Source organism: Trachypithecus francoisi, unplaced genomic scaffold, assembly GCF_009764315.1.
Source record: "Trachypithecus francoisi isolate TF-2019V2 unplaced genomic scaffold, Tfra_2.0 Lachesis_group16, whole genome shotgun sequence".
NCBI classification, from domain to species: Eukaryota; Metazoa; Chordata; class Mammalia; order Primates; family Cercopithecidae; genus Trachypithecus; species Trachypithecus francoisi.
This window is the reverse complement of record NW_022681461.1, coordinates 77,009,911-77,029,478: the sequence shown is the minus strand read 5'-3', so window position 1 is coordinate 77,029,478 and position 19,568 is coordinate 77,009,911. Positions and strand designations below refer to the sequence as shown.

The following is a 19,568-nucleotide window of genomic DNA, read 5'->3' as shown; positions in this document are numbered from 1 at the left end:
TTCAAAGATATATGGCCCCTAATTTCCCACCTTCCCCACTCCACTGAACTCACAGTATTTATATCCATACCCACTCTGACCTGCTTTCCCCAGCTGTTCCATTCGTGCCATGGATTCATCTCATGCTTCATCCTCAGAGAAATGCACTGAGAATTATCTCTCTCCTAATATTACAACCCCTTCCACTCTACCAATTCTTTCCCTGGAGCATATAAACAAGGCTTCTCCATCTTAAAAAATTAAACAAAACTGCTCTATACCTCCCTCCCAGCTACGTTCCATAGGCAAACTTGGGAAAGAGAAGTCTATTATCTGCTTTCTCTACTTCCTTGTTCCCAATAATTTCTCAACACACTGCAATCTAATGGGCCTCTGCTACACCAATTAAATGAACTGCTCTTGCAGTTGCTAAATCCAATTTCACTCTTACAAATTTCTGCAGCAATTTGATATTGCTGACCACTACTACTTTCTCAAAATGTTCTCTTTCCTTGGTTTTCCTCTTACCTTTCTCATAGCCCATTCTCATTTTCCTTTGTCAACCTATTGTTTTTTGCTCACCCTTAAAGGCTTAAGATACCCACAGGGCACACCTCCAGACATCCTCTCCGTATCTTATATGCATTCTTTCTTTATGCTGATGCTTCTCAAAACTCAAGATCCAACCCAGACCTCTCCTCTGATTCCTGGACTTACACAGCAACTGACCATTTTTTAACTTCACCCCATCTCTCCTGAACCTCATACCTACATAGTCAACAGCCTACTGGATGCCTCTACTTATAACAGTCACCTCAAACTCAACAGGTAAACAGGTGAATTAGTTTCCCTACCAAATCTGCTCTTCTATTTCCTATCTTGGTGAATCCATCATCACTCAGTAATTTCCAAAGCTAGAAACATGAGTCATGCTAGATTTCTTCCTCTTATATCCAATTAATCACCAACTAAGCCCTCAAGACCTTATAAATCTGTCCCTCCTGTTCACCTCCACTGAAACTGTCTACAGTTCAGGGCTTTGTCACTTCTTATCCGGTTTACTCTAGAAGCTTTTAATTTGTCTCAAAGGCTCACATCTTGTATACCTTCAATCTTTTCTCCACAAAGCAGCTGAAAAGCCTGTTCTAGAATGAAATCTGATGATTCTACTTCTCTTCTTATATCCTTAATCAAAATAATAAATATATCTATCACTCCCCAAAATTTCCTTGCACCTGTATATATGTCCTCCCTAGAGCTCCACCCCAATCCACAGGCAACCATTAATCTTACTGTCACTACAGATTAGTCCGCATTTCCTAGAACTTTAAATAAATGAAATCGTACCATTCGGGTTTTTTGCACAAATTTTTTCACTCAGCATTACTTTTTTGTTGTTTTTTTGAGACAGAATCTTACTCTATTGCCCAGGCTAGAGTGCAGTGGCACAATCTTGGCTCACTGCAACCTCCATCTCCCAAGTTCAAATGATTCACGTGTGTCAACCTCCCACGTAGCTGGGATTATAGGTGTGTACCACCACACCCAGTTCATTTTTGTACTTTTAGTAGGGACGGGGTTTCACCACATTGGCCACGCTGGTCTCAAACTCCTGACCTCAGGTAATCAGACCTCCTCGGCCACCCAAAGTGCTGGGATTACAGGCATGAGCCACCGCACCCGGCCAGCATATTTATTTTGAGAGTCATCCATGTTGGTATATGTATCATTAGTCCATTTTTTTTCCCAATGCTGAGTAATATTTCACTGCATAAATATACCACAATTTATATTTCAAAAGAAACACACTTCTTTTACGAAGATTCAAATAGGCCAGGTACAGTGGCTCATGCCTATAATCCCGGCACTTTGGGAGGCTGAGGAGAGAAGATCACTTGAGCCCAGGAGTTCAAGACCAGCCTAGGAAACATGGTGAAACCCCTACAAAAGATATAAAAATTAGCCGAGTATAGTGGCTCATGCCTGTAGTCCCAGCTACTCAGGAGACTCAAGTGCGAGGATTGATTGAGCCCAGGATATCAAGCCTGCAGTGAGACACGACTGCGCCATTGTACTCCAGCCTGGGTGACAGAGCAAGACCCTGTTTCAAAAAAAAAAAAAAAAAAAAATCAAGTATTATTCTAAATCAAGTTCAAGTAATATCCTAGGCAGGTTTTATAGAAAATAATAAAGTAGAGGCAAAGGAAAAAATCAAGTTAAATCTCAACTTGTAAGCCTAAAAGTGGCAGAATATTTCCTGACTTATGACTGTGTTGAGGTTAATAAAAGGCAGGTCATACAATGTGTCATCAAGTTGTTATGTGGATAACACAGCTCTGCTGAGCATCCCCCACAAAAACTGAAAATCCTTCTTCCCGAAGCCAAATTAAACACGTACACAGAGATCCTATAAAACAGAAGCTGGCACATTTTTCTGTAAAGGACCAGAGAGTAAATATTTTAGGCTCTGCAGAACATATACTCTCGGCCACAGCTTCTCAACTGTTTGTCCTTGAAACCTCAAAACAGCCGGAGAATATATGTAAACGAGTAGACACAGGTATGTTCCACTAAAACTTTATTTACAAAAGTGTTGGGAAAAAGGCTTGTGGGGTGCCATAAAAACATGGGACAATAAGTTGTGGAAAGCCACAATAGGCCTCTGAGGAGGAAAGCTTGCTAATTGCCCTCATGTTCCCATACTCAGAGCGAGACCTGCTCTCTTCTCTGTAAACACTGTGTTCAAGGAGAAAGACACTCCTTTGAAATACTGGAATGTGGACAGACGTGCAGGCTCCTAGTTATGCCCCAGTAGCTACTCTCCAGTAAGTTAAAGATATGCTGTTTGAGCACAAAGGAGATTCATTTAAACTGCTATTGCTATAGATTACACTTATGACGTACTGCCTCCCTTTCACCGTTTCACCCTGAACATCTGCTTCTTAGATCTAAGTGACTATTAAATAGTGTGGAGACCAGAGCTTGGTGCCTTTTGCAGCCTCCATTACACAACTGGCCCCTGACTCCCACCTTTATGAACTCTTAACCTGTCTCTTCTCATTTCTTTGTCACCACCGGACTTCAGGTACCCTATGGGTGGTGTTGAGGCTGGTCCCCAACACAAAAGGAGGTGGCTGAATTTGGCCCTGGGCCATAGTTCACCTATCCTTCCTCAAAAATAATACAATATGGGAATATGTCAAGAATTATAAAACGGGGCATGGTGGTATACACCTGTAGTCCCAGCTACTCCAGAGGCTAAAGCAGGAGAACTGCTTGAGCCCAGGAGTTCAAGATCAGCCTGGACAACATGGTGAGACCTCATTTCTTAAAAAATAAATAAATAACATAAATTTAAAAATTATATAGAAAGTTGAGGAGTTGCAGCTTGCACGTTATAGTGGAAACTTTCCTTCAGTTGATCGGGAGCAGTGGTTATAAATGACTCTGCCACTGGGGGATTATTATCTCAAGTTCCTTACCCTTTGATCTTGTTTCCTCCTGTGTAAAATAGGGATAATCTCTTCAATCTATCTCACACAGTCACTGTGAGGAACGAACGACATAAGATAGATAAAAGTGGCTGGGCGCGGTGGCTCACGCCTGTAATCCCAGCACTTCGGGAGGCCGAGGTGGGCAGATCATGAGGTCAGGAGATCGAGACCATCTTGGCTAACATGGTGAAACCCCATCTCTACTAAAAATACAAAAAATTAGCCGGGCATGGTGGCAAGCGCCTACAGTCCCAGCTACTTGGGAGGCTGAGGCAGGAGAATGGCGTGAACCCAGGAGATCGCGCCACTGCACTCCAGCTTGGACGACAGAGCAAGACTCTGTCTCAAAAAAAAAAAAAAAAAAAAAAAGATGAAAGTGCTTTGTAAATTATAAACATGCTGTAAACCTCAATTATAAAACATAAAGTATCATTTACCATAAATTTTACCTAAAATCCTGAGCACTTTCCTCCCACCCTCTGTATTATATGCCATTCTTCTCCAAAAATGACAATATTTGTCAAAGCTCTGGCAAACCCTGTCTTTTATCTTCTAATGCAGCTGCATCAATGAAGGTCATTTCATACAAACAGATGCTGAAATTAGGTTATTCATCTCTCTTCTTTTTCAAAACAATATTCTTACTTTGCCCACTCAGGATGATTTGCTAGAGTTTCATTAATCAAATTACTTGTGACTTCAATCATGTGTACACTCTCTTGATGTACCTGTATTATGGATAAAGAGAGAAAAGAATCTTAGTAAAAAAAAAACCCAATTTAACATTTATTTTTCTACTCTATTATTGGAACAATGCTTTGAGAGCCAAATAAATACACATCTTTGCTTTAATTAATTTAGAAACATGCACCTCAAAGTTACTATACATTATATCTAATGATGCACCCTATGGGAAATAAAAAGTACATGCTAGCTCCCTGTTCAACAAATGACTTAAAAATACATAGATATGTTCGAATACCTGACACATACATGTGCATACATTTCACTCACATGAATATATTGTATACATGTGTTTGTATATCTATGTAAGCAATACCAGCACTTTGTGAGCTAACAGGTTCGTCATGTAGTGTGAGACAAACAGGCAAATAAGGAACTACGGGTTTTTTTGGGTTTTTTTTTTTCAGCCCAATTCTCACTCTGTCATCCAGGCTGGCTGGAGTGCAGTGGCACGATCTCAGCTCATTGCAACCTCCACCTCCCAGGTTCAAGCGATTCCCATGCCTCAGCCTCCTGAGTAGCTGGGATTATAGGCACTCGCCACTATGCCTGTCTAATTTTGTATTTTTAGTAGAAACAAGGTTTTGCCATGTTGACCAGGCTGGTCTTGAACTCCTGACCTCAAGCAATCCACCCACCTTGGCCTCCCAAAGTGCTGGGATTACAGGTGTGAACCACCACACCCAGCTGCAACTAAGTAAGGTTTCTGGATAAAAAAAGCCAACAGAAGCTGCACCTCTGAATTTACCTTGCCCAATAACCAACAAAATGAGGGGGATAAAATGGGAATTAACCAGTTGAAAAAAATTTTTTTTCACCCAGGACATCCAAACAAGGAAAGAAACATAATCTGATACAATTTGGAACTCAGCCATCAGGTAAAGAAACAAAACATTTTGGAGCACAACAGAGAGGCGTAACAGCTCACTCCTAAACTGACCCATCACCCAGGAGCCACACAGGTGAGCTGACAAATATATTACAACTCACTGGTAACAGGGAGAAAAGAAGCCACATCCTTATCCTTTTCTGATGACAGAGGGAAAGAAAGTGTAATGAGGGAGAAAAGAACAAATCAGAGGAAAGAGATCAAAGTCCCCCACCCACACCCACCCCTCATCTCCGTCCCTTTCTGCAGTGAAAGTTCCACAGAATGCAAGGAATTGAGCCATACAGTACAAAGATTGATGGTATTTTTCCATGGGCATGGGTATGAGATTAACCAAGTAGCAAAATCACTAGGGCAAGTCACATACCAACCCAGAACAGACCAGAGTCTAGATATCCTAACAAAGATACATAGCCAGCTAAGCCATCAAGTGATACCACTTCCAATTCTATCAGGCCCCAGAAAAGTAGGAAGAACACAAAATACAAACTGTACCAAGAAGGGGAAAAGAAACTGATTTCAGACACAATGAAGAGATAATCAACTCAGGTGCAATGCCTAAAATACAGCCAGAATGAATAAGGCCTGACACGTTCTTGTGAGGACTTAGGCTAGCATTTTGTGGGATATGGAAAACGAGATGGCTGTAAACTAGGGGATATAATCTTACTTAGATGTTTAAAGTAAGTTTGGACGCTGTGTTGAAAACACACTAAATGAGGCTAAGGAACAATTCAAGAAAGAACAGGGATAGCTTTGAGCAGGGCAGTAGCGGTACTGAAAAAGAAGTGATTGGATTTGAGAGCTATCTTACATTAACCAACTGTTGGATGTTAAACGGGTTTTACATTCCCGAAATAAACCTCACATAGATGCATTTTCCTTTTTACATATTGCAGGATTTAATCTGTTAACGTTTTGTTAAGAATTTTTGTGTCTATTTATAAGGGATATTGGTCTGCAGTTTCCCTTCTGTAAATGCCTTTGACTTTGGTTATCTGGGCAATACTAGCCTCATAAAATGAGCTGGCGTTACTTCTTTGCTAACTGAACAACATTGTGTAGAACAGGCAGTATTTCTTTCACTACATGTTTGATAAAACTCAACAGTGAAACCATCTGGGCCTGAGTGTTTCTTGGTAGGAAGATTTTCAAACACTAATTCAATTTCTTGTCCTCATATTGGGCTACAATTTTTCTACTTCTTCTTCAGTCTGTTCCATTCCTTCTCTATAAGGAATTTCTCCATTTAATGTTATCAAACTTGTTGGCATAAAGTTGTTCACAATATTCCCTTATCTTTTTAAGATCCGTGAGATATGCAGAGATGTTTCCTCTTTTGTACTTGATATTGATAATTTGTATCTTCTTTCCTTTTTTCTTCATCAGTCTGGCTAAAAATTTGTCAATTTTATTGGTGTTTTTCAAAGACCCAGCTTTTGAGTTAAAATGTTTACTATTGTTTCTCCATTTCAAATTTCCTTGATCTACACTCGACCCTTATTATTTCCTTCCTTTCACTTACTTTGGATTAATTTGCTATTATTTGCTAGCTTCTGAAGGTGGAAACTTAGGTCACTGATTTTCCTTTTTCAAATATAAGCATTTAATGCCATTAATTTCCAACAAGACACTGCTTCAGCTTCATCCCACAACTTTTGATACACAGCGGCTTTTCTTCCATTTTAAAATCTTCTAATTTCCTTCGAAATTTATTCGATTCACAGGTTTAGAAGTATGTTGCTCAATTTCTAAATATTTGGACATTTCCTAAATTTCTATTACTGATTTCTAATTTTAATTGTGTCAGGAAATGCTTCATTTTTTCTTTTTTTGTTTAAGACAGTGATCTCGCTCTGTCACTCAGCCTGGAGTGCACTGGTGCAATCACGGCTCACTGCAGCCTCCACCTCCCAGGCTCAAGCAATCTTCCCACCTCAACCTCCTAAGTAGCTGGGACTACAGGCATGTACCACGATGCCCACCTAATTTTTTAAACATAAGGGTCTCCTTATGCTGCTCAGGCTGGTCTCAAACTCCTGGGCTCAAGCAATTCTCCTGCCTCAGCCTCCCAGGTAGCTGAGGTAACAGGTGTGTACCACTGTGCCTTGCCTAATACTTCCAAATGTATGGAACATATTGTTTATTCTGGTGAGTATCCCATGTTTTCTTGAAAAGAACGTAATTTCTAATTGTTAATTAGGTCAAGTTGACTGACTGCATTTTTTGGTGTGTTTTGTTTTTGTTTTTGCTTTCTTTTGAGACAAACTCTCGCCTGTCATCCAGACTGAGGTGCAGTGACACGATCACAGCTCACTGCAGCCTCAACCTCCCAGGATCAAGCAATCCTCCCACCTCAGCCTCTCAAGTAGCTGGGACTATAGGCTTAAGCCACCAAGCCCAACTAATTTTTTCTATTCTTTATAGAGATGGGATTTTGTCATGTTGCCTAGGTTGGTCTTAAAACTCCTGGAGTCAAGGGATCCACCTGCCTCATCTTCCCAAAGTCCTGGGATTACAGGCATAAGCCACCACACCCAGCCGACTGACAGGATTTTAAAAGGCTTCTAAATATCCTTATGATTTTCTAACTACTTAGTCCCTCAATTATTGCAAGGAGTATTGAATCCTGAACTATAATCATAGATTTATTTCTCCTCTTAATTCTGAATGTTTGATTTCATGTATTTTAGAGCTCCGCTGTTAGGAGTATATACATTTATAACTGTTATCTTATGGTAATATTAACTCTTATCCATATGAAAAGTCCTTAATTTGCCTCTAGTAGTATTTCTTTTTGACAATCTATTTTGTCTGATAATATATAATCAACTGCACGTATTTTCTGTGGACAGTTTGCAGTATATGTTTTTTAGTATTTTTACTATCAACCTTCCTGTGACTTTGAATTTAAAGTGTGTCTCTAACAGATACCAAAAGCAAGTTGGAACTTGCATTTTATATTCAGTCAGACAATCTCTGCTTTTTGACTGTTTAGTTGCTTCTCACGTAACCTAAGTATTGTCATGACCAGGTTTAGGTCTGCTGTTTTGCTACTTGCTTTCTATTTGTCCCATCTCTATTGGTCCTCTGTTCTTCCTGCACTGCCTTTTGTGTTCAACAAATTTTAGTATACCATTTTAGTTCCCCTAATCCTTAGGCTATTTATTGCCTGCTGTTTAACTTATCTAAATCTTATCTCAGCTTTTATCACAGCCTACTTCCAGTTAATATTGACTTATATCCAGGCAAATATTTTAAGAACTTCACACCAGTACAGTTCCACTTTCCAGCCCTCTTCTTTGTGCTATGGTTTTATATATGCATAACTCATCTATATATGTTATAAAGGCCACAAGAGTGTTTCTATTTTTCTTTAAATAGTCATATTTGTTTAAATAAATTAAAAGAAGACAGGAGAAAATATAACCCCCATATTTTCGAAGTGCTTTCATTCCTTTCTTTGGATCCAGATTATTTCTGGAGTCATTTATCTTCACCCCGAAGGAATTCTGTTAGCTTTCCATATAAGTGCAGGTCTGCTATCAAAAAATTCAGTATCTGTTTATCTAGAAATGTTTTCATTTTGCCTTTACTTTGAAAGAACAGTTTCACTGACTATAAAAGTATTGTTTGACAGAGATTTCTCTCCATGACTTTAAATATGTTACTCCAATGCCTTTTAGTCTTTGCTGTTTATTAAGAGAATTAAGTCACTAAATGTATTGTTCCCCTGTTTGTGATGTGTAATTTTTCTCTTGCTTCCTTCCAGATTTTCTTTTTATCTTTGTCTTTCAGCAGTTTGACTATGATGTAGCTAGGTATGGTTTTGTGTTTGCATATGCTTATTCTACTGAAGGTTTGTTGAACTTCTTGGATCTGTTAATGTTTTTCACCAAACATGGGAAATTTTTTGGCAATATCTCTTCAAATAATTTTTTCTACCTTTTTCTCTTCCTCTTCTCATCCTCTGGGATGCCTATTACATGTCTGCTAGAACGTCTGATATTGCCCCACAGGTGTCTGAAGCTCTGCTCATCTCCAATTGGACCTGACACCAAAAGCACAGGCAACAAAGGCAAAAACTGACAAATTAAGCTACACTAAACCTAAACGCATCTGTGCATCAAAGAACACTTCCTTCAAGAAAAGCTGCAGGTTTTGCTGCCCATGTGAGAATGCTACCTGTTTTTACCTATAAAGAAAAGGTATCTGTTTTTACTAGCTACAGTAGCAGCTTTTCATCAATGAAAGATCTCCTGGTTGCCTACCTGGTCATTTTCTAATGCTTTTAAATGGTGTTTTTAATAATTTCATGCTGTTTTATTCTTGATTTCTGTGGAAAGGAATTACCTGACATCCTCAACCTGCTATTATCCCAGGACATATTAGTAAAGAGGAGCCAAAAAGGATTTTCTGGCAAACTAGATGTGGATACAAAACAAAGACAGTAGTCAAAGATGACCGTGAGACTTTTCATTTGAGCAAGCAGAAGAATGGAGTTGTCAATGAAGACTATGAGAAGAACAGACAAGTGGAGGAAGGTCTGGAATTCAGTCTCTGATACGTTACATTTGAGATGTCTATTAAACATTCAAGTAGATACTGTCATGAACGTTTCAGAGAATGACAGCTTTCTTGGCCGGGAGAATGAATTAGATAACCAATAAGGTTCCCTCAAAAGCTCAGTTTGGATGAATTCTACACCCAGAAAGAAATGGTTCAGTAATACTTGTTATCAAAGTTTAGAGAAGCAAAAGCTCACTGAAGCAGGGGATGAACAAAGAAAAAAGACTTAAAAGATAAAACTGAGATGGCCAGGCAAAAGATGCTATGCAAAGGGACAAAGAAGGAAAAGTAGAATAAAAGTGTAGGAGAGAGGAGAAAGGGAAATGAAAGACCACACTAATGAAAGCTTTCTCTAATGAAGAACTGGAATGTAAGATTACACAGTAGCAGGCTTAAGCAAAATATGACAAAAACAAAGCCTCTAAATAAGTCTGCACAGTATATATACAAGACTATACATAATTAATACCCAAAGAACAGACAGGAACTATACATAGACTGAAACAGAAGTACAAGAAGAGGAGGCTTTCAGAAGCAAATGATAAGATAGCTTGAGGGTGTACTGAAGCTGATACTAAGAATAGGACTTCCAAGCGGAGATGCCACTTAAGAAATAATGCAGTTCTTTAGCAAACTGGTTAATTAGATTATCAATTATAGTTACCAACAGGTCTCCATGGGACTAAAGGAATAAAAAAAATTTGGATCCATGATTTCACATAAGCTTCACCAATTCCTTGAAAACAATATACCAAAATCTGGGTTGTGGAGTTTGATATGGTTCAGATAAAATAAAGATTAAAAGGTACTATAAAAGTGGGAGGAAAAAAACTTGTCAGACTTGATAAGCCTAAAAAAAAAAGTAAGAGATATCACTATAAAGATAACATTTTAGGTGTGCTTTACAGAATAATTTTCTTTGATGAGATGGAAATGGGGAAAGGAACTGTAAGCTGGAAGGACCTGGGAAGTGAGAAATAAAGGTGCTATGGTATATATCAGAAGAAGGATCAATGAGACAAGGATGGAATGTGCTAATCAGCAAATTCTGATCTAGTGAAGAGTGCTAACCAGATTAGAATTCATGAGACCAGATCCTAATTCTCCTATTAAAAAAAAAAAAGCACCACTTGTTCTTCATTATCTCATTTTTTTCATTTGTATTTCCTCCCAAGGGTTTTGAAAAAATAAAAATGCATGTAAAAGAGGTCTGAAAAGAAAAATACTAGGCAAATTCATGGCAAAATTAGTAATATACAAATCATAAATCCTTTAGCTAGTGTACATACTTATAAGTTAACATTTTTCCATGCTGCTTCTGCTAGCTTTTTATCCAGACTACAATTCTAACAATTAAGGGTTTATTCATGAGAATAATAATTATTGTACTCTACCTTTGCAGTCAGGAGTAGGGCTAAAAGAAGAGTTCCTATCACTAACAAAAATATGATGAAAATGCTAATTATTTTATCTAACATCTTCTCCAACCAGATGATCATCTGCACAAAAATGAAAAAGAGAATTACTTATCTTTAAAGTAGAACTTTAAAAACACATATACTCAATTATCATAAAGACAAAACAGGATCTTCAGCATGGCAAAGCAAATTATGGCATAATAATTAAAGCAATAAAAGCTTTAAGCGACTTTAAAAACTTCACAGTACTCATTACTGCTGTTATATAGTTTATTACTGTCATAGCTAAGAAAAAGGCAGTTGATTTCAACATAACCTATATCTATGTTCAAATTCTCAAACTGTAGGATATCTATGTTTCAAATTGTAATTTATAACCTGGTAAGGATTCTAAACAAAATATTGACAATCCATTAGCTGACCTAAAATCTCATGAAGCTGTATCATCAGTTTAACAAATATGCACGACTTTAGCAAAAGTATGCCTCTTATAATACAGGCATGGCCTAAAAAATACAGATAAAATTGGAGCAAATTAAAAGAGGAGTTGCATATTCAAAATATTTTTTCCATTTGATATCATCAGAATTACAAAAGCAGTAATAAAGAAAATCGAATGTTAAGGCAATGATAAATAACAAAGATAAGTTGCCCAAGGAGCTAGGGGTTGGGAGGTGAATGCACAATCAAGGAGGGGCACAAAACAGGCTTCAGGTTAATTTGTTTTACTAAGGGGGGAGTTGCCGATAGATAAATGAGTATTCTTTACATCTTTTTATGTTTGAAATATTTCATAATACATAATAATATGCTTTTCAAAATCTGATATAATTCTGAAAACATAAGCTTTATGACATGATTGTAATTGATATAAATTAATCAATATAGTAGCTGTTCCTTAATCAATAATTAAAATTGTGCTTTCCCTAAATGCTATCTGACATTGTCTTGCTATAACTTCCCTCATCTTTCACAACCACAAATAATCCTACATTTTAAACAACTTGTGTTTTCAGAATATATACTTGAGAGATTGCTAGAATTCCTTTCATGCAAAGCTACCATCTAACATCTCAAAACTACATTTAACTAGATTAATAACTGCTGAAACACCACAATGCACCGCTCAACCCCAACGTGAGCAACAGCATTGCTAAATAAGTTATTCTTAATTTAGAGCTGACTTATGCTCTCCAAACAGTGAATTAAACATCCAAAAGCAAAGAATTTTGGTTGAAAAAACAACATGACTTCTGCAATATTTACTTTCACTTGACATTTATAAGCTTGTGCCCCCCTTATCTGTTTTTCATCAAGGACACTGTCACTAAGAGATCAACGCTAAAGTGAACTCAAAGATAAAAAGTTAATTTTTAATCTTGACAATTACAGCTTCAAACAGAAGAGTTAATTTTCAGTGCATGCTACCAAAGCATCAAAGACAATGCAGACTAAAAAAAAAGGAATAACAGGTTTCTAAGATATGGAAGGTCAGATGTCATATGCCGAAGTTAAATTCTAAAATCAATGAAACTGAAAACTTTCACAATTAGAAACCAACTGAAAAACTAGTTTCCAAGGCAGCTTCCTGAGGAAAGAGCTAGGTTTGTATCACTCCTCTTTGTATCTCCAAAATCTAAGTGCTTAGCATGTGGTAAGCATTCAATTACTACGTGTTTGAATAAGCAAGCATAAATAAAGTAATTTCAAAATTAAGACTATATTTTTAACCACAAATTACAATTTCTGAAAATAATGTAGGAGCCTCTATTTTTTTCAGAAAAGTCATATCCTGAAATGTATTTTTAAATGTAAATGATATTCTATTTAGAAACATGTTTGAGTATTTTTAACATGTAAAACGTAAAATATTCAAAAGCATATTATGTACATTGACATTACAATATCAAATTTTTTAGTTTTAAGTTAGGGTAAAATTTTTCTAACACAAGCCATAAAGGTAGAAAAAAATTCACAGTCACCTAAATAAAAATGTATATCCAAGGGATGACAGTGAGGGTTGGATGTTTCATTAAAATTTAAAATAAACAAAATTATTTAAGATGCTCAAAAAAGAAGCTAAGAAGTTGTTTTCATCACATGTGGCCAGTTAAGTTAGCTGAGAACAGGACAAGAAACAGAGACTAAGACTTATTCAAGAATAAAAGGAAACAGAGAGAATAAAAGGAAACAGAGTCAAGAGGAAAAAAATGGGGATGGGGGGAGTTGGTACATAAAACTAAGGACCAAAAGAGGAAAAAAAGCAAAGAGGATTAAAAACTTAGGAGGAAAAGATGAACCAACTCCCTGAAAGACTGAATAGTACAAGACTCACAAAGAAACAGCAACTCGGAGAGAGGAAGAGAAACATAAAGAGAGGAAGCAATGGAGAAGGGGACCAAATGCCAGAGGTGCTATCTCATGAGGCTGATCCTGTCCCACGTCCTGCTTTGGGCAAAGGAAACCAATCCACCTGCCCTCGCATGGAAATTACCAAGTCTCTAAATGTTCCCAATCTTTCCATGCTGAAAGACTGAGAAGTGACTTTAATTTTTTAAGTTTATTTTTCAAAAAGAGAAGAGAAATAATTTTAAAATGACATTCTGAATGTTTCAAATTAGAATGAAGGGCATGCGTTTTTTTAAATTTAGAGATGTCAGTAAATTTATAGTTACACCAAAAGGTACTCTAAAACTTTTACACTAACTGCCCTTATTTATCAAGCTATTAAGAGAGTATTCCACTACTGAGATTTTCTTCTCTTTCATTATTCTGGGCCTACAGATTTTTCATTTTGCTTTGTTTTTAAACAAAATTCCACTTGAGTTTTAGTGCAAATAATCAATACCAAGAAATAAAACAAGGCCAAGTGCAGTGGCTCACGCCTATAATCCTAACACTTTGGGAGGCTGAGCAGGCTGATCACTTGAGCTAAGGAGTTCAAGACTAGCCTGGGCAACATAGCAAAACCCCGTCTCTACTAAAAATACCAAAAAAAAAACACAAAAAACAAAAAAAGAAACCACCAGGCATGGTGGTGCACACCTGTGGTCCCAGCTACTTAGGAGGCTGACGTGGGAAGACTGCTTGAGCCTGGGAGGTGGAGGTTGTAGTGAGTCAAGATCACGTCACTGCACTCCAGCCTGGGTGACACAGCGAGATCCTGTCTCAAATTAAAAAACAAAAAAACAAAAAAGGAAAAGAACTAAAACAAATAACTCTGGGTTACATTTCAATTAACTTATGTGTGCTCTCTCACCCTCTCTTCTCTCGAATTGGTTTCCTAATTCACTCCACTTGAAATTTCTACATACCAAAATTACCCAGTGCTGCAATTTTCTGACTTTGAGATGTGATGTAATATAATAAAATAGTTCTCAACTTATGTATGTCCTTTCTTGGAATATACTCACTCAAAATCTCAAGCAGTTACTCTATCTTTACACCAATGCTTTACTATGTTACATGGAATCATCAAAGGAAAGAAAAAAGGTACTTGATCTTAGAGATCTTTGAAAATTAACTCAATGATTCAGTTATGAATTAAGCTCATAAATTAGGTAACCTAGCTCATTTAGTCCACTGAAGGTTAAATCAAATTTAATCCAATGAATTTAGTTCTCCTTTCCCCATCTCTTGAGGGCAATTTCATTTCAATATAACACAAATTGAAGAAAAGTACAAAACCACCTACTTTGATCACTTGAGCCCAGGAGTTCACAGTTGCAGTAAGCTTTCATTGTGCCACTGCACTGCAGCCTGAGCAACAGAGCAAGACCCTGTCTCTAAAAGACAATTAAAACAAATAAAAATTTTTTAGAAAGCACCTTCTTTGGTCAAAATTTTAAAACGTGACTTATATTTGCACATCATTTGCCAAGGATTGAACTTGCTTACCCATACTAGTTTTTTAGGGAATGGAGATATATATACAACCATGTGAGACTGTGAGAGTGTTTATTTTACACAATGCTTCTTTTCAACCCAAGTTTAAAACTTTAGACATTGTCAAAAGTCTCCCCTCTCCTCCATTTCAACAGAAAAAAATGAAATCCTAACCCATCCAAAAGTCTCATTTTGATCTATTTTCAAGAAGTACCACATCTTTCTTAAGGCCTGATATAATATTTCCACAAAAGACATTATATATATATATATATATATATATATATATATATGTATGTATATGTATATATATGTATATATGTAGTTTTATGTTTAAACACAACATATATAAATCATGTCATCTCTTACTATCTATCCTAGAGATTCATTGAAATTATTATTATTTTTTTAAGAAACAGGGTCTTGCTGTCACCCAGGCTAGAGTGCAATGGCGCAATTATTGGTCACTGCAACCTTGAATTCCTGGGCTCAAACAATCCTCCTGCCTCAGTCTCCCGGGTAGTTAGAACTACAAGTGTGTGCCACTATGCCTGGCTATTTGATTCATTAAAATTAATTTAAACATTACAATATGTGGACTATATGTCAAGGTAGAACATTCCTAATATATCTGGATTAGCCTTTACTGAAGTTATTAAAACTGAATTATAATGCCATGCCAATCATGTGAAGTATTTACCACAGATACAACCTCATACCTTGGAGAAAACACAAAATTCGATGTCACAGGTCATGACTACAATCTAAGTTAAAAATAAATTCTGAAATACTAGTTATTTTAAAAAAAGACAATATATAAAATTATCTGCCAAGGAAACCATACAAATAATTCACAGATGTGTCTTTTTTAAAAATTCCTGTGTCTTTTATAGAAAAAGTAGCAAACAGAGAGTTCTCTCTTGCCCTTACAATAACTATTGCCTAATGTGTTTTCACACATCAAAGGAGACTAGAATGTCAGGCTGAGCCACATTTACATAACTGAAAAGGAATGAAAATCATTTACAGTGCACAAAAGGACTAGGAGACAGAATTTCTTACACTTGAGCAAGGAGATGCCATCCATATCATAGACAGCCTTTGCTGAGTTTTTAGCAAATTATATTGTGATAGTATTCATGCTTCACGACCTTCCATAGCTTATAATTAAAACTTGAAAACAAAAACTTAGTTTGACACATGGACAGAAACAGAGTGAGAAAGGCGATACGGGGGCATTACAGAATCCAATAGTAAAAACCAACATCTGGGTGTTCATTTACCTTCTTATTTAGCCAGTGCCAGAGCTTGAGGATAGTGGGTAAGGTGAGAAAGAGAAGATAAGAACAGTGGAATATCATTAGAGAATGCAATCACAGTATGAAAAGAAAAGGAAAGCATGAGAAGGTGACTGTCCCAGACAAAGGAAAAACTAGGGATGGAAAATCTAGCACAACAAAGTTTTAAAATCAAGAGAATGTAGTATTCCTTTAAGATATATAATGATTGAAATGATAACCACATCTTTGTTGGGAATCCAACAATTAAAAATACATAAAATAACCTGCATGCCCGTAGGCTTAGTGTCTCCATGCCTTTGCACTGCTCCGTCTGCTTGCCCTTCTGGTCATGTCTACCTACGAAACTCCCACCTGTGCTTCAAAACTTGCTCCAGTATCATTTCCTCTGCTGCCCTTCCCTTTCTCATGACCCTATTAACAGTGAGTCATTTCTTGCTCAGTGCTGCCACTGTATCCTGTACACACTTTTCCTACACAAATTCCTAATACATAGAGCTTATTGTGTACCAGGCAATGATCTAGGGATTTTACATATATTACCTCATTTAACCCTTACCACCACTCTAGGAGGTAGGTTCTATTGTACCTATTTTACTGGTATGGAAACCAACGCACAGAAAGGTTAGGAAACTTTATGGATTCATAATCCATGCTCTTTAACCACTAAGGCTCCAAATCTAACCACCATCTCTGAATTTTTATGAGTTGCTGTCTTTCCCCAATAAACAAGGCTTCTGTATCTGGTTTTCCATGATTCATCTGATTTTCCATAGGACTTAATATAGTATCTGACACATGGGAATTACTCCAAAAATATTCACTAAACTGAGCCACTGCCTAGCTACATAATTTTAGGCAAATCGCTTAACCTCACTGGATTTCAATTTGGTCCTAATATAATAAGGGAATTGAATCAGAAGATCCATTTCTCCCATTTTTATGAGGAAAAAATACTTACACAAGCCTTATTTAAAGTAAACCCATCTTATCCTTGTGTAAACCATAATTTTAAACGTTAAACTTTCATCATATAATTAGATATTAAACGTGTTATCAACAGTTACAATATAAACACATGGAATGGAAGATTTCAAACCATGAAATATATTAACTCCAGTAAGACAGCTCAAGTCCTTAAAATACAATACCTTGCTATCAACTTTTAACAAGAATTTTCCAAGCCCGACAATGGGCCAAGGCGCGAGAGCTCCCTGCCGCTCCTTCAGGAAGCTTTCTGTAACACCCCACCACACATGGTAGTGTTTCTCCAGGAAGTCCACAACTCCAAAGTGAATGACAAGCTTTTTGAGTATCCAGACTAAAAAAAGGTAAAAAATACAAATATAAACAAAATATAGATTAACAAGTTGTAACATGAAAAGGTTCCTTAATTTCACATGACCTTTCTAAAATAGCAAAGCTAGTATTAAAAAGAAGATCAATGTTAAAAAGCAGGGTGGGACTCAAACTATTCCACACAGATGGAACTGGACAAAGTAACTTTTCAAACCATCCCCAACTGCCTATATATTATCTTCTTCATGAAGTCTGAATCCTTGAAGAGTCTGGGATTATGTTATGGCCCATATAAACATAAGATACTCTTATCGTGAAGATTTCAGTGACTATAATTCTGGCCCCTCACATATTTTCCCCCTTCCTGAGTAAAGAATACAAAACCCTGACATTTCCTCATCTCCTTGGCTTTTACAGTTGCTCATCAAATTTTCTTGTTTTCCTTAGTTGCTCGGCTGCAACAAATGGCCCAAGGCTGTGCACTGCAACTTCAGTGTGGACCACTCTCAGACCACACCATCTCCTCCTGGAGTTGGGCAGTGAAGTGGCCTTCAAGCAGAGGTTAAGCTTCCTGTTAGAAGCCAATGAAGAAGGTGGTAGGGCCAGAAGGAAGTGTTACTCAACTGTGAGGCTTGCCTTGAAGTTTGGGCCCTGGATCTCAATCAGCATATAATTTCCCTAACTCTAGAGATTTGTGTTCTTAGCTCTGGCCTTATAACCTAAAGGTTCACAATTTGCTGTTTTGAACCATGAGCTCAGTGTTACACACAAGTTCAACAATTCCTTTATTACCATTTTTAAATCCCTAAAAAAGTCCTAGAAGAGCTCCTATAGTTTCACTAAGTCCAGGTAATTACAAGCTGTAGAACAGCTTTTAGGGGCCACCTTATTCACAGCCTGCTCTCCCAAGATCATGTCAAATTCCTATGGTGACCAGAAGATTAAGCTACGACTAAGAGAAATGAAAGTCCTGCTAACAAACTTTAAGGAAAAGAGAGTTGCAACAGCATCTGACACAGTTTGCCAGCATAGTAAAATCATCTGGAAAAAAACAAAGTATGGAACAATCTAGAAGAGCAATTTAAACTGCTCCATTCAGTTTAACAGGAAGCATGGCAATGGTATCTGCTCTCTGACTTGCTTAATTAAAGCTGTATCTTGTTCGAACTGCCTAACAGAAGTTGTTTGAGGACATAAGAACCAGATATAGGCCGGGCATGGTGGCTCACACCTGTAGTCCCAGCACTTTGGGAAGCCAAGGTAGGAGGATTGCTTGAGTCCAAGAGTTTGAGACCAGCCTGGACAACATGGCAAACTACAAAAAATACAAAAAAAACAGCCAGTGGTGGCCAGGCGCAGTGGCTCACACCTGTAATCCCAGCACTTTGGGAGGTTGAGGTGGGCGGCTCACAAAGTCAGGAGATCAAGACCATCCTGGCTAACACAGCGAAACCCCGTCTCTACTAAAAATACAAAAAATTAGCCAGGCGTGGTGGTGGGTGCCTCTAGTCCCAGCTACTCGGGAGGCTGAGGCAGGAGAATGGCGTGAACCTGGAAGGCGGAGCTTGCAATAAGTTGAGATCACATCACTGCACTCCCACTTGGGCAACAGAGCAAGACTCCGTCTCAAAAAAAAAAGCCAGTGGCACGCACCTGTAGTCTCAGCTATCTGGTGGGGGACTGAGGCAGGAGGATCACTTGAGCCTGAGAGATCGAGGCTATGGTGACTGAGTGACAAAGTGAGACCCTATCTCAAAAAAAAAAAAAAAAACCGATACACACTTCAACCATTTATATTATATGCTCCCTGAGGACAGGCACTACTATACTGTGCTCTGGTCATAATTAATGTTAAAAAAAAAATGCCTATTTAATTAACTATCCAATTTAGTGAGGAAAAATAAAAATAAGTGATGAGAACTAATGATCTAGAAGGTAAATGCGCCAATAAGTTTAGACTTTTAGACTACGGTGGAGAACAGCTTTCAAAAAT

At 37.5% G+C, this 19,568-nt stretch overlaps 1 protein-coding gene across 4 annotated transcripts in view; it reads right to left on the bottom strand.

Moving 5' to 3' along the window:
* Positions 1-19,568, bottom strand: part of TMEM245 (transmembrane protein 245) — a 105,028-nt gene that overhangs the window by 52,608 nt on the left and 32,852 nt on the right. For 3 of the 4 annotated variants that reach the window (XM_033237875.1, XM_033237878.1, XM_033237877.1), the window contains 4 exons: positions 17,428-17,597; positions 16,262-16,285; positions 11,070-11,174; positions 4,119-4,201 (listed from right to left, as the gene is read on the bottom strand). In XM_033237875.1, the coding sequence (XP_033093766.1) occupies positions 4,119-4,201; positions 11,070-11,174; positions 16,262-16,285; positions 17,428-17,597 (382 nt within the window). The remainder of the gene's footprint in view (positions 1-4,118; positions 4,202-11,069; positions 11,175-16,261; positions 16,286-17,427; positions 17,598-19,568) is intronic. The other variant, XM_033237876.1, reaches the window with a different exon arrangement.